At 42.9% G+C, this 22,638-nt stretch overlaps 1 protein-coding gene across 2 annotated transcripts in view; it reads left to right on the top strand.

The window, feature by feature from the left end:
• The first annotated feature begins 10,923 nt into the window (after positions 1-10,923).
• ephb3a (eph receptor B3a) overlaps positions 10,924-22,638 on the top strand; it is a 29,077-nt gene continuing 17,362 nt past the window's right edge. The window contains exons 1-4 of one of the 2 annotated variants that reach the window (XM_018677237.2): positions 10,924-11,468; positions 17,394-17,458; positions 19,673-20,345; positions 22,427-22,582. In XM_018677237.2, the coding sequence (XP_018532753.1) occupies positions 11,405-11,468; positions 17,394-17,458; positions 19,673-20,345; positions 22,427-22,582 (958 nt within the window). In that variant the 5' untranslated portion in view covers positions 10,924-11,404. Of the gene's footprint in view, positions 11,469-15,423; positions 15,680-17,393; positions 17,459-19,672; positions 20,346-22,426; positions 22,583-22,638 lie in introns of those variants that run through there. The other variant, XM_018677238.1, reaches the window with a different exon arrangement.

The raw sequence follows: 22,638 nt of genomic DNA, 5'->3' as shown, positions 1-22,638 counted from the left end.
AACAGTGATGAAAAACACAAAAAATTATGGGCTGACTGTGCTTCACTTGTGGCTTATTTTCCCAACAATTATGATCTTTAACTTCTCTTGAAGGACCACTTATGTCTGCTTACAGTACATGAGAACACTTAATGTCACTTGTATTTGTGTAAACTGTTTAAAGGTTTACACAAGTACAAGAATGTCGCAAACACTGAGTGGAGCTGAAAACAATGTCTCTGTTTCTGAAAAAAGTATAAGAGTATAGAGTATAAATTATATATTTGTGTTATGCTGATGGACGGCTAGTCTGACACTGCACAACACTGCTGGAGTTGCTCATGTTTGGTTCATTAAGCAGAAAGATTTCAATGAAAGCTGTGTCCGTATTCAAAACAGAAAACCCAGCGTGACAGTGAACAGGAGTGTTTCAGAGACCTAACGTTACCTCAGAGTCATGCAGGGTATGTGCTGTAGATGAATTGCTGCGACACAACTTACTGGTAGTGCAGTTCAGCTATCTGTCCTCTTCGAGAGCTCCTAACTGTGTAATCCATAATTATGTTTATCCCTTCTTTTGCAGAGGTTAGTGTTAGACTTTCTGTCACCGCCACTGATTTATGGAAAGGGCAGCAGTGACACTCTGTCTTACTATTGCCTCTCCAAATTTGGATAGAGGCTTTTTTTAGATTCAACCACAGTTTACAGAAGAGTATGGGTGCCAGTGATATTCGCTCACTTCAAACACTCCGAGGATAGGTACTTACTGTAGGGAAATTCTTCAGAGAAGTCTTTCTCAGATTGTTCATAAAATGCAGCTGACAGTTAGGCTGCCAGATGCTTCCTGCTGTGCTAAAACAACAGCAACATGATAAACAGGATGTGGGAAATAATCAAAAAATGAAAACCCTCTATTAGGAATCTATATAAACAGAGAGGAACCAAATCAAGTGGACGTTTTGATGAGGCTTTAGCAGCAGTGAGGCACAAGTCAGTGCTCTCGTGTTCTCACGTGGAGGCCTTTAAGTCGGCCACCAAATTAACTCAGGAAGATGTGACAGGTGTTATACGCCTGCTGTCAGCTGACATCAGCATCGCGTGACTCAAAGTCTCACGCCAGAACAAACGTATTTTTGCTCTTTTAGTTCTTGATTGTTTTCTCAATGTTAAAGGACTGGGTTCAGTGGCCTCCTTGTACTACAGCAGTCACAATAACACGATGGCTCTGTTTACAAAGCCACTTCTCGGGGGACAGGCACTGAAGGCCTTTGTTTGAGCCTGTGGCTGCCTTCGTGCAAAAAAGAAACAAAATCCCAAACATTTTAAGTCTGTCATCCATCTGGTCTTTTCACTGTCAGCTGAACATGGACAGCAGTCACAAACCGAGCAGATGTAGTCTGAAAACGTATTTTCTTTGCCTTTCAGACAGTCCTTGAGACTGTTTCACACTTCTATAATCCATGCTAAATAAAACAATTTCACATTCACAAAACAAACTTTTCTTTTCTTTTCTTATCTTTTTTTAAAGATAGAATTTAATATCTTCATATGTTTTTGGAGACCTAACAAATCATCCTGAAAAGTAGTCCAGTAATTCCCCTGATTTTACTTAATGCTTTAAGACTTTGTGTTTTTGGTGAGTTTGTCAAATCTTTTATTTATTTATGCACTTTTATTATTTATGAGTCACAGCTGCTTAAAAATACTGAGGTTATGAGTTCTGTTCAAGTATACAGTGTTTTCTATACATTTTAGAATTGATATAAATGTATAGGTAGGCAATTGTAGAGGAAGAGAGTACATTATTTTAACTGTAATCTCATTTGTTTGATTTAGAGTCAGCCTTAAATAAAACCGATCATGTGTCTTACAGATAGAGAAACAATACTCCTTTGGTAGCTACAGCCCTGTTTAGAGTGATGAATGATGTTTGTAATTACAATAACACACCCAGCATGCAGCTCAGACATAATATATCTGTGTTTGTTGATACAATATAAACAATCAAACTGAGTCCTTGCCTTTGCAAATTATGGGGGATCATGCTGTCATGTTTTTATATTTGTTTTCATCTTTAACACCGTCCAAATTTCCTTACATTTTTACAGCTCCTTGTTTCCTTTGTGCATTGCATTGTGGGACAACAAAGCGCACATTAACTGCACACAAAAATGAATTTAGTTTGCACACTTGTTTTGAGGATACCTAATAGTCATTTTTTCAGCCTGAATGCTCCTCATTCTCAGAAGCTGCTCAGCGTCGTGTCTTACTGCACTTCACCTTTTGGCCACTAGGAGACGCTCCTGTTCCATGAGTGATGGGTTCGCTACCGGAGGCAGGAGGGGTATACCTACTGAAGCATACAGCTGGTTGCATCATGATGTAATGTTCCCTGTATCCTCATGCCAGATAAAATTACTGAGTCCCCAAACCAAATTTCAGTTTGTGTAACGACCAGGTCTCTCCCTCTCCTCGCTGTGTGTCACCACCCATCACAGGGACGAGGAGGAGGGGAGGGCTCGGAGGGGGCAGACAGTCACAAGTGCTCATCATCATCATCACCGCTACCTTTAAATTGGCCTGTGGAGTCATATCTGCTGCATGCAAGTTGCTGCAGCCTGCAATCCTCCCAGGGGATTTCTTCCTGCTAATCGGCTCAAACACAAAATAAATCTTTCTCAAGTCGTCATACTCACACACACACACACACACACACACACACACACACACACAGGGCACATGTCATCACCCTGACCTCATTATGAAAAGGTTTCACGGAGTCTTCGCCCCACAGATTGACTTTTTCCCCCCAAGCTGAGGCTCGTGAGGTCATGCTAGGTGTCTGTTTTCCTGCTATTGGTGGAGGAACAACCTACTCTAAACACAGCACACAAAAACACTAAATTAATGCAAGTGTATGGAAGGTGAAACAGGAAATTCTGTCTGGTTTGTGGTCACGAAAAACAACGACAAAGCAACAACAGAGAGTGTTGCTTGACACGTCGGGTTTATTTTTATAGCCTCACGAGGAAAGACGGTTTGAATATATAGTATTAGCTGCATTAAAAACAACATTCTTTCAGCTAGGTATCACTGAACTCTGATGTGTGAGCAAGCGCCTGTTTTCACAAACAGTCCTGCTGTCAGTGGGGTCAGTTTAAGACTCATTTTAATTGCGAACAGCTCTTCGTCAGGTCTACCGTTTTGGATAATGCTCTGTTCCCTGCCTTCCTGACTGACTTAGCATAACAATTGCAGGTTAGAACAGGTGTGACCTGTGTGAAGGACTTCTTTTGTCTCGTTCTGATGATTGCAGACAGTTTTGGGCGTTCAGCCACTCTAACTTTTTCCACTACCATCAACTTAGATATTTTGTCAAAGAACATCTCTCTACGTCTCGAGAGGCTACTGGTCGAAGAATGCACTGACCTGCGCTGCAAGCTGTACTCAAATATCTGCAGCTGCATCTCAATCTTAAAACCCATGTTAAGGTGCAATAGGAAGAGGTTCTGGTTCATAACTCATGAATATTCATCATACAGTTTAGACTTCATAGGCCCCAGCACATTTGCTGTTGTATCAGTTATGGCATATTTACTGCTTGTAACCCTTGTACATCTATGACAGTGCACCTGAAATTCAAACAGTTCAAGCATATTGTTGGTTCAAACAGAAATTTTTCTGTGATCTATATATACACTTTTAAAATATGAGAAAATCCTCACTAATGTGTACAATATTACAATTTGTAGTTGTCCTTTTTTCTTATATTCTCCCTTGATATCTTGTGTTTATACATGGGATGAATGTATATCATATACTATGTTCTGAAAATGTAATAAAAATGTGTCAGTTTAGTGTAGAATCAACATGTGCCCTCTGTTGACCACTGCAAAAATATGGGTTTAATTATAAAAACTTAAAATACATCAAGTTTGAGGGTAATGTGGGGTAAACCTGCTCATCAGGTGCTCGGGGCTCTAACAGAAAAGGGCACAGGACGTCTAGTACTGCTTGGATTCAACCTCGGGGGGGAACACATGAGCAGCCTCTGCAGCAATCTGCTCAGCCTGCATGATCATTTTTGTGCTTGAGTAGAACCTGAAGTGGAGGATGCTGCCGCCTGACTCACATGGTTTTTGCAGGTTGTGCAGAGCGAGCAAATACTCTGCTAACATGTAGACCTTTTAAGCTGGAATGGGCTCCAAGCCACGCTGGGACACACCGGCACACCAGACACTTTTTAAACTCCAAATGAGAAGTGTTGTAAAAAGCAAAAACCATCCGACACCAATTACTTCACCTGTGGGAGGAAGTGGGAAAACTGTTGGATGGTGCAGCAGACACCATTTACCTGGACACCTGAGGAGGAAAATCACACAAGATAAACGGGTCGAAAGCCTCCAGGTTTTCTTGGTACTGAGCATTAGTGAGCTGGTTAATAATACATGGAGAGAAGGTGTTTGTGTGGCTCATTTCTCAGCATCTTTATGCATGAGAGTAAACAGTGATCTGACACACCTCTAACGACCACAAGCTTACACAGAGTACTTCACCTGCTGTGGCTGCAGGTGAGTAAGTGTGAACCTGTTTCTCCATTTAAAGCCACGAGGAGAGGTAGGGGCAAATGTTCATCAATAACCAGCTCATAGTTAAAAACCGCAAACATGTTTACCAGACAGAAACAGAGGCGGAAACAGCAGGCGAGCTGTCTCTCACTCTCCATCCTCTGTTATCTAATTTGTCTCAGTCCTCTTTGATCGCGTCCCTGCTCCATCTCAGCTGATGAAAAACAATTGTCTGTATTCATTTTCTGCCTCCACTATTCCCTCGTCCTCTCCTCTAGTTTCCTGTGGGAGCCCAGTTGGCTGCACTCTAAGCTAGTGAGGGATGTGAACACAGAAAATTAGCAAACACGCCAAAGCCAGTAATTGTTAAATTGCAGCAAATGGACCCCATGTGAACCAGGCGAATAAACTCAGAAATCAACAAAGCCTATCCACACCCGGTTTATCTAAATTCCAATGGTATGCTCAGTAATGGAAAAACACTGTAGAAATGCCATTTCAAATAGACCCCAATGTAATCCCCAGCCCACTGGGGTCCATTTAATCAATGCTACAGACATGAGCATAGAGGAGGAACAGTCTGCAAATGGAAGTGGAGTTCTGAGTCAGCTCACAGGAGATTAAAAAGTAGAGGTGGATGAATAATGGAGGAGGAGAATGGTGGGAAAATTGCCGAATGTGGCGAATCATCAATAACGCCTCCTGCGAATAATTCTGAAGGAAAAAGACTTCTGCTGAAAAACTGTCTGTGCCCACTAAAATGGAATTGTTCTTAATTAGTTTTTGCTGTGTATTGCCTCACTCTCCGGATGAGCACTCATTATTTTCACGAGCGAGGTTCCACTCATTTGGGCCTGAGATTACCTGCAATCCTGAAATCTTCAGCTGAAATTTCCCATTATACAAAATCCTGTGAAATAACTGACAGCTTTCCACTGATTAGCTGTAAAGTTGGAGAGTCGGAGGAAGTGCAGTTGGTATTTTGGTGGAGCTCTACGCCCCAAACCTGGAGCTGCAGGCTGACACTGACAGCTTCATGAGAGGAGTCGATGCAGGAGCAGTTTCACTGGGACAAACACAACAAGCTCCTCAAAACCAACACCAACTCATGTTTAATCAGTCAGTGGTGCACGGAGCGACACGCTGACAGCATTTTATGAAAAGCCCAGCAGTCCTTGTGCCCTTAGGCTCCAGCTAAACAGCAAGCTCCCTGTCTGAACATAATCATGTATCATTACTTCTCCAATCAATGAGGCAAAACGCCACTCCTGCACTTTTTCATGTCTCTTTCCAGCGGTGCTCGTGAGGACTCTGAGCTCTTTATTTTGGCCTTGTTCGAAAGCAAGGAGCTCAGACTGACAATGACACATATTCAAATATATGCAGAAATATGTGAAAACTCTTTGGGCAAAGTATCTTGATTGTTTTCCCTTCATTATCTGTCATTGTTGTTCCCCATTAAGTTTGTCTCCCAGTGTTTGTTGACAGATCATTTTCTGGTTTTCTCACATGAGCAGCCCCACAGAAAACGGATTAACTTCAAGTTTCTGTTGTTGTCAAAAGAGTGAATTTTGTTTGTTTGTGTGTTGGGGTTAGGGCTATGTAGCCTCTTTACTTTTTAACAACTTCGCCACGGTTGTGCGAACGTTTTCACTGTAACACGCAGAGACTTTAGCTGATAAATGGCATAGGCTAACTACTGTATTTATTTTGGGAAATACTCTTATTCACTTCCTTGCCAAGAGTTAGATGAGAGGATTAGTACCATTCTTCTTTCTGTAGAGTATGAAGCTACAGCCAAGAGACAGTCAGCTTAGCTTGGCAGAGAGTTACAGCATACGGCCAAGAAATAGTCATAACCCCCCGTAAAGAGTGAATCCTCTGTGTCTGACTGACAGTTTTGTAGCTTTATTGTTATGTTAATGTTCGCACTGAGATGCAGAGACTTTAGATTAGCAGATAATTTAAATAACTATTGTATTTAAACATTTTTAGGAAATGCTTTTATTTGCTTTCTTGCTGAGAGTTAGATGAGAAAAGTGATACCACTCATATATGTGTCAGTTCAATATGAGGCTAGTACCACCAGCAGTCAGTTAGCTTAGCCAAGAGCAAAGGCTGGAAACAATATAACAGCTAGGCACACTCTGTCCAAAAGTAACAAAATCCTCCTGTCAGCACTTCTAAAGTTCACTCATTAACATGTTTTATCTTTTTTGTTTAATCCACACAAAAACTTGAAAATGACAGTTCAGTGTTTTACAGGGAGTTCTGACTATTTCTTGGCCAAGTGCTGTAACTTTCTGCTAAGCTAATCAACTGCTGGCTGTAGGTTTATATTCACTGTATAGACATGAGAGTGGTGTCAGTCTTCTCATCTAAAGCTCAGCAAGCAGTGAATGAGTGTATTTCCGAAAATGTCAAACTATTCCTCTAAATTGTAGGTCATGTCTAAATGGTTTGCTGCAAGCACATCTGAACTTTAATGTTAAGCTGCAGTTCAGAGTTTATTCTCAGCCGGTTGCTAAAACATTCTCATTACAAAGTCCATTTAGTGGCCTGTTCCAGAGCCTCTGATCATATCACATGATCTTCATCAGGAGATGGAGTTTGCCCAGCTGTCATGAAACTGTAGTTATTCAAATTTCCACTAAAGAGAAGACAAGAAGTAGTGCTCATAAAAAATTTAGAAACTACATTTCTATGAACTCTATCTGCTGATGAAGATCATGTAAAATGATCAAAAGCTCCGTAACAGCTACTAAATGGTGGTGATTCATTTTATGGTCAAGCTGATTGTCAATTTTTATCCTGCAGATTTTAAGTGAAATAGGTCTCTGTTAAATAACAAGAATTCATTGATTATTCTTTTATGCATTGAAAGCTAATTTTTGGAACGATTCCTCTGACTACCTTACATAACCCATTTTATTCCCTGCTGTAGGATATTGTTGTAAATTATGCATCTAGGAAGAATATGCTGCATTATAATTATGGTTTTTAGCTTTTTATGCTTGACATTTTTTATTCTGATGATAGATGTTTTATGTGTATAAAGAGAATATAGAACATATATGGAGCAAAAGCCTAAACATCAGTGAGGAACTGGCTACATTCATGTAAAATTCATAGACAAATGGTTGCATGTGACTAACATAAATCTACAAGTAGTGCATATGCGCAAAGTTCTGTGTTCACATGCATGTTTATCATACACACAGTGCGGAGGACTGGACAGACTCCATAATTCACTAGTAGTTTGCAGCAGACAGTCTGGCTTTGTGGAGATGTTCTGTCATCCCTTCTTGTCAGCTTAACACCACCGTCCCACAGAGCTGATTTTCATTCCCTCCACCTCATCCTTCGCTCTTCATGTCTCCTCTCCATGCTCTGTAAAATATGTATTTTTCCCCCTGAGCCCGAGAACTGATTTCTCATCTGCAGGAGGATGGGAAGACTCTCCAGAGCAGCAATTCCTTACTCCACCTGTCGCAGGAAGACACACATTCCCCATCCAGTCAGCAACTGTTAAGCTTGGGGTCTGACTGCCACTTCATCATGTCGGACAAGGGTGAGAGGTTGCACTAGAACAACACCTGAGGTGCAGATGAACTTGAAGGCATGACTGCATGGGGTCCCTTTCCAGTCAAAGAGATACAATAAGAGTCTTTTTTTTCTCTACACAGAGGGAAAGCCGATATAACAGGCTTGGCACTCTCTGCAATCCCCATCAGTCAAACGTAGGTTTGTCAAGATATTTCAAAATAAGAGGAAGAATGAACACAGCAGTTATATTGGATTTTTTTTTATCCATTAGTAGGTTGAAATTCTTCCCGGCACTGTGCACTGTAAGATACTGAGGGGATTCAGTGACTGTTGAAAAGCTGAGTTCACCAGCAGATTTGTAATTTTTTCCCCTAAAAACTCATTTATTCTCCAGGGAGCTTCTAAAAAAACACACAAACAAGCAAGCTATGAGGGATTTTTAACAAATAAGAGTCACACAGAAACAGTAGCAGGAGCAGTAGCAGCTGATTTCTGCACTGTCACATGTCGTGTTCATAATGACCGTACCAATGCTGCCATGAAGGACACTGTCTGTCCTTGTTTTTGGTCCTTTTTTGTCTTAGTTTGAATATAGCTGGTTAAAGAGAGCTGTCCATCACTGGTTTCAGTAGTGGAGGCTGACCCAAGCCTGCTGGGAACTGAACTGTAGTTAATTAGTGCACAAAGCCTGGGGGACAAAAGAAACTTTGGGAGGGGTGGGGGGGTGACGGGGGAGTTACTTGGAAGTGGGGGTATTTGTGTGGATTGAGATTTGCATGGTGGTGAGGGGAGGGGGAGGGGGTCTTAAGTTTGTAGCACAGAGGGCCTTTTTTTGGGGGGGGGGGGTAACTTTGTATGTGTGTTCCTGTGCAGTGGGGGGTGGGGGAGGGTGTGCTTAAGCAGTGGGAGTGGGGACACACAGACGGATGAATTAGCAGTGTGAAGGGGAGCCTTGTCCCTGAGCTGTGAGCTATACTACCAGCCAGCATACACAAGCACTCTGCTGGGGGGGACAAAAGAGCGAGTGGGTCTGATGGAAAGGGACCTAAAAGGAGAGACTGTGAGACAGAGACTGCAAAAGGTCAAAGTATGGCATGAACTAATGAGGGCAGGCAGTCTGTCAAGACACTGCTTTGCACTGAAGATATCACTTTGATGAGAAGTAAACTGTATCGACTCTCATAAACCCCCCCATGGGAAAGCCACTGTATGTTCCAGCAGTATTCCTATAGAGCCTCAGTGTGTGTGGTATGAGTATTGAGTTTTCAGCAGGATTATAGGTTTATGAGAAGACTTTTATTGTGAAATTGATTAAATGGTCCTTTCATTTTTGTGGCTATGATTCCCATTAGCATAACTCAGCTGATAAAACGGAGTAAAATCTGTGTTTTTGTTAAATCACAAAGTGCAAGTCAAATCACAAATGGTTATTATACAGTATCAGCCTCAAAGGCCACTAACCCGCGGGAGGCGCTGTCTATGAACTGTTATCAAAGCTCGTATTGACGTTCTCCGCCAGTGCGACCACAGTCCATTTAATGCCCGGATTGATCGGTTCTTAGCTGCGGAGCGCGCAGCGTCCAGGCCGGTGTTGCCTGCTGCCAGCGCGGACAAACACTGCGGGCTACTGGCCGCTTCAGTCTGCTGGCCAACCAACCAAGCAGCCTCCTCCTCCTCCTCCTCCTCCTTCTCTCTCTCTCTCTCTCTCTCTCTCTCTCTTCGCCCCCTCCCACCTCCTTACCCTCTCATCCTCCGCGCCCCCCCGCCAGCTGCGTCAAACTAAACAGAAACATCCAGGAGAAAGCCGGAAGTTTGTCTGTTTTGACTTCAAAATAAAAGCATACAATGTGTTTTCTTTTAGTTATTATCTGAATAAATGAACACTGGATTAAGTGTAGGGCTCATCACCCTCGTCAGTGATCTTGGTCTTGGTCTTACCCGGGTGTTTATTTTTACCCGTGATGAAAACAGCTGCGGTGACATCACTGATAAGAATGAGGTCATCTTCAGTCATCAGTTGCTCCTACCAGGTGTGACTCACTTTGCCCTTTTAATGAATATTTATATGAAGTGCAGATTGAAAGCAACATATAACAATATAAATCTTGTATGGTATTATTATCACAGACTGTGTAATTTTTGGCAATTGGCTAAAAATAAATGGGTTAAAATATATCATTTGCTGATTGGAGAAGAGCCTAAAAATAAATTATACTTCAAATCCATTAATCTAACATTGTTTGTTGTGCTATTCTACAACTAAACTAATTTTTTGGTCACAGGGAGACACAAATTCTAAATAACACACCACAACACTGAAGAATTAAGAATCATGGCTATTACACTGTACACCGCAAACGACTGTTTTTACAGTCTTAATTATAAAATGATATATTTATCACTTATGAAAATTCTAGTTCCAGTTCCTTTTTTGTTAAGATAAAATAAGATAAACTTTTCTGCTCCCCAGCAGGAAAACTGAAGTATCTTGGTAAAAGAGGAACAGTTGGTTCATTCTGGCAATAGCCTTTTTTAAAACTGGAATATCATATACACACTAAGTGTACATAAAATATTATATAAATGGGACATGTAAAAAACTAAACTAGTCTAATACAAAACTACTTTATACATCAAACATAAAGTACTATGAGACAAAAATAAAATGAAATAATGAATAAAATGAGGTTAAAATTAAGCTTCTCATAATTGCACATTTATTATTATTATTATTATTATTATAACGCGCTATTAGTTTGAAAATCCTGACCGGAAGCTTGATGTTGATTGTGTGTGCTTTGACGCTGCCTCCCAGCCCCCTCTGTGTCTCTGTCCCAGTGCTGCCATTCCGACGCACATCTTTCGCAGAGGAGCAACAGCTACACGGAGTTGGTCAAAGTGGACTACACAGATCCCCCCCCCCCGCGGACAGGGACCACTTCATACCTGGGGTTTCCATCCTCTGCTCGGGCAGGGCAGCAGCCCGGAGATGCGCCCCTGGACAGAGGTTCGGTGTCGGTAAAGTCAGATAAAGAGAATGAGACTGAGAGAGAGCTCCGTGTAGCGCTCCTGTAGCAGGAATAACGGGACCTGATTGAATGCAAAATAAAGAAGCGGTCGGTTGTTATTTTTTTCCGAGGATTTTTTTTTCTTTTTTGGTAGAATGGGGCGGTGAGAGCCCCAGTCACAACTGAAGACATGAGAATTGGGAGAGGAACAAAAAGCTCGGCTGCGGTGCTCTGTGTTTGAGTCTCCATCCATCCGAAGGGTCCAGTCTACACACCTTTATTCATGTTGCAAAAGCCTGTTTTATGACAATGGATTACTTGCTGTGGGTGTGCAGCCTCGTCGTCCCCGTGGTGCTGGCTGTAGAAGGTATGTCGTTTCATATTTTTTATGACTACTTTTGTCTCCCGTAGATGAACAATGGACTGTTGGGTTGGATTAGATTTTGGCAGTAAAACACCCTATTGTCACTAAGAACAAACACACCATTAACACGAGGAAACCCGCGTATAGGAGCAGAGGGTATACAGTGTTTATTATGATTTAAATCATACTGGGGTCAGCGCATCGCGTCAATATAAATATCACATCAGTCATTTATGTTTTTCCTATGTGGAATTAGATCTGTAAGCAAGGCTCCGTCCATGTTTGGTCTAATTAAAGCTTTTAGTAATACTGCGGACCCGCTCTGTTAAACAGGCAATTCCACTGAGTATCAATTTGCTCCCTGATTGTAATCCATGTACACATGTATCAGCACGCCCCGTTCCCTCTGTGTGTGGTAGTGTGTTTAGTGTGTGTGTGTGTGTGTTGACATCCCAGTGTTTCCATTGCGGCTGAAGGACTGCCCTGTTGCTATTGTCCCTGTTGTTGTCACACCCACAAGCTGAGTGAGGGTGCCTACCTGCCCCACCTTTCCCCCACCCCACAGCAACCACAGATGTTACAGACTTACACCACAGATACAGTGCAGGGTGTTGGAGTGGGGGTGGGGGTGGCGGGGTCCCTCCTCTGCTTCCACTGTAAAACAGAAACTGCACCGACTCCTCGTGATGCATGTCCAGGTGTTGCTGGGTTCAAGCACCAGTCAAAAAACACAGAGCGGACACTTAAAAAACACAGAGTGGATCAATCCGGGGCCCCTGAAGTGCCACAGACACACACACACACACACACACACACACACACACACACATGAAATATATTAGATGACAAGTGTGAATTAAAGGTCAATGGCTTAACAAGTATTTAGCAGTCCCCGAAGCTCTCTCCATCATCGAGGGAGTTTTGCTCCAGGGGCAAAACCAACCCTAGCCCTCCGCTTCCCCCACCCCTCCCACGTTCCACTCCCTACACCCCCCCTCCACCCACCCATCCAGCGATTCCTCTCTGAGCTGTAGCTACATTTCTCTGCCTTGCCTCCTTCTCTCCCTCCCCTGTCCAATCTGCCTCTCCTGGACCATGGCCAGCCTGATCCCTCATCAATTCTGGTGTCAGCAAGTAAATCAATGCAGCGGCAGCAGCCCTCCCGAGTCCCAGTGGGCTCCCACGGTGAGATGATCAGCCCCGTTTCCCCCCCCCCCAGCCTCACCACTAACTGTTACTCAAAGCTCCGGGGTTAACTAATGTTTGTCCTCTGAGGATAAACATGAAGGGCAGATCATCGGATGGGTTTAAATGAGAAGGGGGGAAAAGGCAGGGCCCTTTTTTTCCCCCAGCGAGCTACATGTCGTTATTTCGCTGCTTACTCAGTGGATTTCAACACATGGCTTGAATCTGAAATTTGTTTTTTTCTTTTTCCTCTCAGACTGGCAAGTGTTTGCGCATGGATGATGCAAGCTGGACTGCAACTTGAAGTGTGTGCTTATTTACAAAAGCTACAGTGATGACTTATCTCCAGCTCGCACCAACATGCTGCAGTAAAAGCCTCAGCAACTGTGACATTTTTATGCTGTATTACTCCCATTTACAGTCAGCGTTTACTGTACTCTTATTTTAAAAGCTCATAAAGTAGATGGATGACCACTCAGAAAGCATTTTATAAAATAATCTACAAGATGTATTGCAGGAAAAAAACACAAAGCATCAAGTTTTCAGAAGAGTTTCACAGGAATACAGACCCTCATTTACATTTTCCTGATTTCTATATGTCAGAATATCAGCGAGAATAATAGTTTGTTGACCTGTAAAAGCAGATGCAAGCAGCTCTGAAGAGAGACTGAATTAGGTCAGCTTGGCTTGTTCGAAAACTCCTCATCAGGCGTCAAACTGAGCATCACACTAGACTATTATCACTGCAATTCTATGGAGAGAAACATGTACTCAAATACAAATGCACCTTTTGAATGAGCTCGGGAGTCAGACTTTTTGAGACTGAGCCCCCCCTTTTTTTTTCTTTGTTGCACCTATTTATAGCCAACACATCTGATCATCCTCTGATCACTGATGACGATGATTGGCTGTTAATATTTCATATGTTTGCTTGTTGGCAGCGAGTGTCAGTGTAGTGCAAGGCGAGGCCTCTCTTTCATGATGCACCCGCTTGCACAAAGTGAATAAAACATTAGCATGTGTGAGATCCCAAAGCGCACTGAGAATGCAGAGTTGTGTGGCATTTTGGCTCCGGCGGGTGATCAAAAAAAAAAAAAAAAAACAGTAAATGCCACGGGTGGTGATGCTCTAAAGTTCCCACTGCAGCATTGTTTTCTTACCCCAGGGGCAGAATGACTCCACTGCTGCTGTAGTTTTATGGGAGAGGGGGGAGATTTCTGGATTTGAGTTATAGCAGCGAGGCGATCTCAGAGGCATTGTAAATTTAACAGGAGAGGGAGAGAACTGTGGAACAAATGGAATCTTTTTTCAATCTTAACCGGTTTCTGGGATTTAGTGAGTTGACGATAACACACTTTGGTGAGGAGAGTCGCAGTCGAACGAAAATCTGTTTCATACTGAAATTTGAGTGTTTTCAAGGCAACATGAGTCTGGACTCAGATGTTAAGCTTGAGGATACATAGTGTCATCCCCTCCTGCTGGCTAATAATAGTTTTCCCTAAAAATACTGTGATTCTTTAAAATTTCAGTGGAAAAATTCTCTTTCTCTTGCTCCATGTTGAGGTCAAAGGTCAGGATGCAGGATAGCACCTCGATAACTGCTAAGGATTCAATATCTTGCCCAAGAAATCCTCAGCAGGGTGAAATCCTGCTCACACAGGCGCTTGAACCAAGCTTTCCCAGATGCAGGATGGTCACTCCGGTGCCCCTGCATGTGCACCGTGCGAGGTGAAGCCTGTTTTAAAGGAGCATCAGCTCAAACCTGTGGTTTGCCAAGGCTGAGTGATTCTGTCTCCATTGCCTCTGGGCACTGGGAGAGAAGAGGGACGGGGTGACGAACCAGATCAGACACCCAAGGGATGGGGCTGGATCCATGGATCAGCAGCAGCAAGTAGTCCAGGAGCGTTCACTCAGCTGTGTGTGCCACCGAGGGCAGAGTGTAGCCAAGCAAAGACAACAGCCGCTGATTTCACTGATTAGTTCCTCCTCTCTGGCTCAAGTCCTGCTAATCAGCAAAACAACCTTGTTCACAGACGTATATTTTGGCTCGACAACTGACGTTATTAACTGCTGTCGCTCATGCCCTCACACACATAAATATTAAAGCGAGAATGCTTTTATTAACAAGTAACAGGACTTGCTTTTGTATTCAAATCTTGGTCAGAAAATGTACATTTGCTTTGTGCATAAATACTACTTATTAAATAAAATGCAGAAGTAAATGTGATTTCCATGGTCAACAAAGACGGAGGCAGCCACTTACTTTTTCCTTTTTAAATTAAATCTTTTATACTTTATGCAGCACTACTCATCTGTTTAAATTCCAGCCTACCAGCCCACTTTTCATCTCTTAAAATGCTGTTATCTGCACATAAAATATTTCTGTTTAAGGCTTCACATTCACAAGCTTAACTAATGCATGATTCCTGTTGCTCACCATTAAGAAGTGATAAAGTGACTAACAGTTAATGTGATTAGTTAATGCTTAATGGATCATCATTTAATGATTGTTAATTCAAATATTCATATGCTAATATGCCACCAAATTAGCTGGGAAGTTACACTGAAAAGTATATTTGAATAGTGTGAAATCATAATTGTACCTGCTCTCATAATAATATGAAACTGGCAGTCTTTTTTGGAGGGGGGGGGTTACATTCATTTGCTTTGTTGCCAAAAGTTATATGTGAAGATTAATATCACTCTCATGTCTGTTGTCTAAATATGAAGCTAGAGCCAGTAGCCGAGTAGCTTAGCTTAGCTTAGTCTTGAAATGGGGGGAAACAGCTCGCCTGGCTCTGTCTGAGGGGAACAAAATACACCTACTAGCATGGATATAGATAATCCAAGTGTAGACAATACAAATCAACTCTTTATAAGGGGGTTACATGCTGCACTGTTTCTTGGTCAGGACCAGTTGACAGGTAGATGTTTGTGCCAAATATGAAGCTCCTGCCACCAGCCAGCTAACTTAGCCTAGCATAATGAGTGGAAACATGGGGAAAAAGCTAGCGTGGCTCCTTCCAAAGGTAAGAAAATACAAGCACCTCTAAAGCTCACTTCATTAACATTACATGCATTTGGCCAAAAGTTTTGTAAGCATTACAATTAAGTATACCATTCTGAGGAGTTATTTTTAGAGTTGCTAGTATTTAGGTTTTGTTCCTTTCAGACAGAGCCAGGCTAGCTGTTTCTCCTCATTTACAGTCTTTAAGCTAAGCTAAGCTAAGCTAACCGGCCTCTGGCTGTAGCTTCATATTTACTGTACAGACACGAGAGTGGTGTCAATCTTCTCATCTAAGTGTATTTCCCAAAGTATTAAAGCATGTGTTATATATTTTAATTATAAAGAGTTATCAAAGTTTCATCCGTTTCTGACTACGATGGACCCTGATCAGGGAAACTCATATGTAGTTTATCATTTCCCATCAAAAACCAGCTGTCAGCTCCTGCCTCCATTCACATACACGGCCAAGCTAATTCCAAGTATGATCAATGCCCTTTTTTGCAGGCTTTGGTTAGATTTCTCTTGCTTCAGTTGACAACCACAGATGTAATCTGCCCTCTTGGATGTACAGATCACTATTCATTATCTCTCATCCTCTGAAAAGAAGAAAAGCCATTGTGGTTTTTCTAATGAACACAAAGCACAGACTGTAAACACTGCACATAACTCTAGCTCAGCAGCTACAGATGGACCAGTGATCTACTCACTCAGTCAAACAACTTCTATTATTGAAACACTAAAGCCAAGGACACACTGCACTATAACTCCACCGTCTTCAGTCTTTAAAATAAAACATCAACCGTCAACATTATGGGACCAGAACAAAGCTATGTGTCTTGGAAAGACCTGCTGCTGTTGTATTCCACAGAGCATGCTATTTGTTTACCCTCTCACACCCTCCTTTAGCACCGTTATCAACAACTTGTGAGCAAATGGTGCACAGCAGGCGCCATGTCATTGAGTCTCCATGAAGAAAGTGTAATTGTTTCAGTAATTATGTGCTAACAACAATGGAGCAATGAGAGCCAAACACATCCTCGGCTGTATACTGAGAACCGTAGAGAGGCGTTACTTCTTCTGAGGTGCGATGAACTCGCTGGACCACCACTCAGGTGACAACTGATCGACAGTCTGACACAACAACGCCCGTGGATCCTGCTCTTTATTCTCGGCGTCTGCTCTGATCGTCTGCCCCGATCTCGCCTCCCTGCAAAGTTGTAAAACAGCTAGGTGAAGAAAACATCGCTGAGATCAGCTGTTAAGTCAGATTTGACGATTCTCAGTCAGAAGGTGTCACATTTCTGCCACTGCCGGGTGTTTCGGGTAAAAGCCCCCTCCTAAAATGTGCTATATTAAATTTCTCTGTGCTTATATGACCTCTCCGAACCAGTGCTTGGTAATGGAATAGTTCCCACTGAAGGCATCTTGGAGGATGCTTTGTTCTTAGTTCCACAAATGAATATTGAAAGAAATGCATTTGCGAGTGCCAAACACCCAGAGAGAGAAAGCCTTAATTAGGCAGCATCACAGATATGCCATGATTGTCAGTGCTTTCAAAAACTGAGTGCATGTGGGCGGAGGTTATGAAAGAGAAGGGGAGGAAATTTTACCTGCATCCCTTTGTCAAGTAGAGAGAACTTGTGTGTGGTCTCAGATGCTGTACAGTAACTTGGCTTTTCCTCCTCACACCATTTTAATTCAGGTTTGTAAACCTTCCTCCTACTCTCAATTTGCAGAAACCCTTATGGACAGTCGGTGGGCAACCACAGAGCTGGCTTGGACCACATTCCCAGAGAGTGGGGTGAGTTAGTGTGTGTGCATGTGTTTGGTTCGCTTTGTGTTCCCTTTTTTTTTCCTGTAACAACATTTGTTCCATTTGCTTGTTAATAGAGCCCAGTCTGCCTTGAACAGCACACCTCCTACTGTTTTATATCTTTGTTTTTGCAGTGTATGTTTGCTTTCTTGGATACTAAAAAGCAAATGAGAAACACACTGTGTGACATTGTGTGGAAGAAATCGAGGGTTTTTAGTATTTAGACAATGTAAAAAGCTTAACAAACTGCATACAGTCTGTGCATATTGTATTTTAAGCAAACAAATGAGCGAAAACAGAGCAAATCCCCACAGTGTGTCAGGACCATTAGGTGGGCTCTACCTTGCATGTCTCCCCAGGATTTAGAGCCTGATAATTGAAAGCATGTGTCTCTGTCTTTTATAATATGGGCCCAAGAGCACATTATAAACAGAAATTAAGGTTTTCAGTTGATACCCCCTATAGGAATGGTGAGAAAATAAAACAACATGAATTTGACCCCAGGGCTAACAGCCTGACAGACCTCCCCCACTCCCGGCCAGTGTAATTTGTCTTCGCTACGTGAGCGCAAAGTCAGTCAATGGAAATGGTGAGTTTCCATGGAAACGATCTTCGGCAGGCCCCGGCTCCTTCCTTTTTTCACTACAAGGGCCGGCTCTGAATGTCCTAGCATCCATGAAGTCATATGTCACGATTGGCGAAGCAGCCCCTCTCCTCATGCCTGACAAGCCCATACGTTCGGGGGGGGGCAGCAATTATCATATTTGTCAGGTAGTGCATCAACGTGTTGCTGGTGATTTATGACGTCTAATGCTGACTCGTGGGCTCATCGTTTGGGAATAAATTGCACAGGAGCTCAGAGACATGAGATGAGTTATGCATTATTTTCTTCCAGTTGAAATAATCAATTTCTGGGAAGCTCATTTTTTATGGAAACGAAGCATTCAGTCCGGGGGGGGAATTAGGGAAAAAAAATCAAAAAAAGATTGACTTCTCACAAGGTTATTTCCTAATGGACTAAATATATTGACCTATGAAGCCATTTGTCATAGTCTGTAATGTTAGTTACCATATACAAAGCCCAGCGACACCAACTTATAAAGCTATTCATGATGACATGGGTCAGATTATTTTAATGTCGGCTCACAGAGAGAAATCATGTACATCTTTAAATACATATTTCCAAAGCTACATGATGTAATAAGACATAAGTGCTCCACAGCAAATGCAAATATCTGACCTTAGGCTATATGTGTAGGCACAGGAGAACACACACACACACACACACATATATATATATATTCTGCATAACCTGAAGTGGTCAGGAGTGCTGCCAGAATGCAATCATACTGACAGCATTGCATTTAGATGGCCATTTTAATAAATAACTCACTGCATTATAGATATATGGGGGATGATTCCATTTAAAATGTACAGTTTGATACTCTCATGTCCCTGCACAGATAACAAATTTATATGTTACAGAGTGGAAAAATCTCCTCTTGAGTCAGTTTGATTGCACTGCAGATGTTATACTGTAGATATCTGCTTCCTATAAGTGCGTCTGCGGTTTGTTTAACATCCACTGTAGGTAGACTTTAGTAAACATTTGTAATGATCCTAATGGCAACGCAGCCTCCATTTACCAAACTGCCAACACGTGATCAGCATCAGAACTGCTAACCAGACAGGCATAATGCGTGAAATGTGTTTTAATGGGAAAATGTTTTCTATTAATAGTCCTTAATGATTGAAATTTTCTGAATGATTCATGCAATTAGAAGCATTTTAGCTGCAAATTATTCCTCACAGGCCACATGTACTCAGCTCACTGTGGGAATGTGTGTGTTACTAGGGTGTGCATGTGCTGCATTTTTATTTTCTGTTTATATCAGACGTCACTTGGCTGTTTTGAACGTCCTCTATGCTTGAATAGTTTGCATTAGGATGCACTGCATTTAACATTATTCAACATTAATTAATAACATATTGGATAAGTGAGTTTCTGCTGTAGCTCAGTAGCGCCTGAATGAAGAATAGAACTGTTGTCGCATTAGGAAAAAACATTAAATAATCAATTCAATTTTGTCTCATTTTATTCTTAAACCTACTCTATTCTTCTGTCCCCATTGTCTAAATTAGTTGTCTGTCCCCCGCTATCGTGTCTTCCTTTGTCACAGTGTCTCTCTGTTGTTTCCACAGTGGGAGGAAGTTAGCGGCTATGATGACTCCATGAGCCCAATCAGAACCTACCAGGTGTGTAATGTCCGACAGCCCAACCAGAACAACTGGCTGAGGACAGACTTTATCCCCCGGAGGGGCGTGCTGCGTGTCTACGTGGAGCTCAAGTTCTCCGTCCGTGACTGTGCCAGCATTCCCAACATCCCCGGCTCCTGCAAAGAGACCTTTAATCTGTTTTACTACGAGTCAGAGGGGGACACGGCTACAGACACCAGCCCTCTGTGGAGGGAGAACCCCTACGTGAAGGTGGACACTATCGCCCCAGATGAGAGTTTCTCTCTGCTGGAGGCAGGCAGGATCAACACCAAAGTGCGCAGCTTTGGCCCCCTCTCCAAGGCAGGCTTCTACCTGGCGTTCCAGGACCTGGGCGCCTGCATGTCTCTCATCTCAGTCAGGGTTTTCTTCAAGAAATGCTCCACCACCATCGCCAATTTTGCTGTCTTCCCTGAGACTGCCACCGGGGCAGAAGCCACTTCCTTAGTGATCGCTCCGGGGGCCTGTGTGACCAACGCCATGGAGGTGTCCGTCCCTCTGAAGCTGTACTGCAATGGGGATGGCGAGTGGATGGTTCCTGTTGGCTCGTGCACCTGTGTCGCTGGCTTTGAACCCTCTGCAGACAGCACTCAGTGCCAGGGTATGTGTATTTAACAGACATTTGGACTTTCATTTAACCAAACCTTCTTTATATGCTCAGTGCAAGTCACCTCAGTCTGTGCCCTCTTCTCTGCATTTATTGTGTGGCTCCTGAAAAGGGGGTGAAGGAGGGTGGAGGAGAGTATGAATTAATGAGGTGTTGCAGAGAGGAGCAGCATACAAATATTGTGAGAGCAGGACAGGAGGGAGAGAGAGATAGCAGGAAGGCACAAAACAGAGAGCCAATAGATTTGTGGGAGCAAAATGGAGATAATCGAAGGGAAAGGCGTTGGAAGTCCAGAGAAGAGAGATATTAACAGAGAGAGAGAGATAGTGAGAGTTAAAAGGTGTGAATTGCCAAAGATAGGACGGACACAGCAGCCAAAGGAGAAGAATGAAAAGGGAGGGGAGGGGTTGCAGGAAGTCAAAGGCAGACAAGCGAAGCCTCCCCTCACCTGGGCGTGAGAAATAGTGTCTAACATAGAGGGAGCTCATTTGTTGCCATTTGGCAGCTCAAGGTTAAAAGCTTGCCGCCAACGCCTGATAAAAAACTCTCTAGGGCTTCAGCCAGCGGTTGCGATGAGGAAGTGTAATTTCCTCCGCGGCCTCCCGTTAGTTAATCTACAGGCGGCCACGCTCATTAACACCATTCAGACCAACGTGAGCCAACACTGCCACGCTAACATTAATCACTCAGACATTTCATTTCTTACCTCAGTCTCACCGCCCGCTCGCAGCCAAGCGCCACATGAGATGGAGAGAGGGCGAGGAAGAAGAGGAGGGAAGGAAGAGGAGAGACGATAGAGGGGGGAAAGAGGGAAACATTAGTGTATCAAAAAGAGGAAAATCATAGTGCCCTCCAAAGAGGTTAATGGATTGAAGCAAGACAGTGGGGTGATTCAGCACCCACTCGAAAAAGAGGCGAGGAAAACAAACAAATAAAAGAAAATGATGATGCACTGTGTAATAGAAGGAAAATAAATCAGATCAGAGGGTGTAGAGCCTAAAGGTCTGGGTGAATTATGGGAGGCAAAAAAAAGTACATTTTCATCTTATCATCTTTGGCTTTTTATTGCATGGTTTTAGAGCTACAATGTGGGGCCATTAGCTGCGCTGATTTTCCTAAAAGTGCCATTGTTGGGAATTAGGGTGGAACTTGAGTTCAAACTGAAAGACCACTTAGACTAACTAGTTAATCACACACACTCTCTCTCTCTCTCACTGGCTGGCTTTTATGAGCTTTCACGCTGACAGGACAGATGTTTGCCAGAGACCCCACTTTTACACCACCAGTTAGGAATGTGGGAAACAGTAAAACGTGGGGCTCTGGAGGCTGATATATCCAGACCTTTTGCTGCTAATCCCCTTTATCTGAATCCTTCTTTAGTCTGGGCTTATGCTGGTTTATCCTTAAGACTCGATATCAGCCAACCTTCAGCGTGACACTTTGGAATTCAAATTAATCGCACGGACACATCGTCTAAGATTACTGCACTTTGTATATTTTTCTAATAACTCTCCTCAACTAATTTACGTCTAGTCTGATGTCCCTTCATTTGCATTGATTTATTAGCTTATTATGGAGCTGTTCTGCATGCATGTGGAGGACTTGTTTGTATGCAGCGGTGTGGTTTGGAGAGCTGAGGACCGAGCAGACACTGATTGATGGGTTTAGGGTGTATCCCTTTTCTCAGAAGCATTCTCCATCCCTGTTTGTCTGACAACAGCAATCTCCTGTCAGCAGTCTATCTTCATCTTTATCCTCTTTTTCCTCCTCTTCAACACGAAACTTTGCTGTCATCCTGACTCTCTTTTTGGGGAGATTAATGTCACCTGGTAAAGAGAGTGAAAATGAATAGAGCAGATGCAAATGCATAGATAAGAGCTGATGCTCAAGTGTTTGCCATTTCTCACGTACGTATCAACATCTTCTCCATAAATATTGAGCTTCACAGGTACTTCACAGGCGCTGTTTTTTGTTCTGTGACAGACGTGACAGCCACTTGTCTCTTAGATAAGTGACAGCAAAGTGTGTTTTTTTGTGCTTATTGTCTTTTGTATTTTCTCTCTCGTCTCATCCAGCTTGCATCCCCGGGACCTTCAAATCCAAATTCGGGGAGGGATCCTGCGCTCCCTGCCCGTCCAACAGTCGCACCAGTGCGAGAGGAGCTAGTATTTGTCCCTGCCAGAATGGTTTCTACCGTGCTGACAGCGACCCTCCTGACTCCACCTGCACCAGTAAGTCATCCTCCACTGCATAACCTGAAAAAAATACATTTTCAGACTCTTTTGAA

The sequence above is a fragment of the Lates calcarifer genome, linkage group LG4 (assembly GCF_001640805.2).
Source record: "Lates calcarifer isolate ASB-BC8 linkage group LG4, TLL_Latcal_v3, whole genome shotgun sequence".
Lineage (NCBI taxonomy): Eukaryota > Metazoa > Chordata > Actinopteri > Centropomidae > Lates > Lates calcarifer.
Note: the sequence above shows the minus strand (reverse complement) of the source record. Positions and strands in the feature narration are given on the sequence as shown.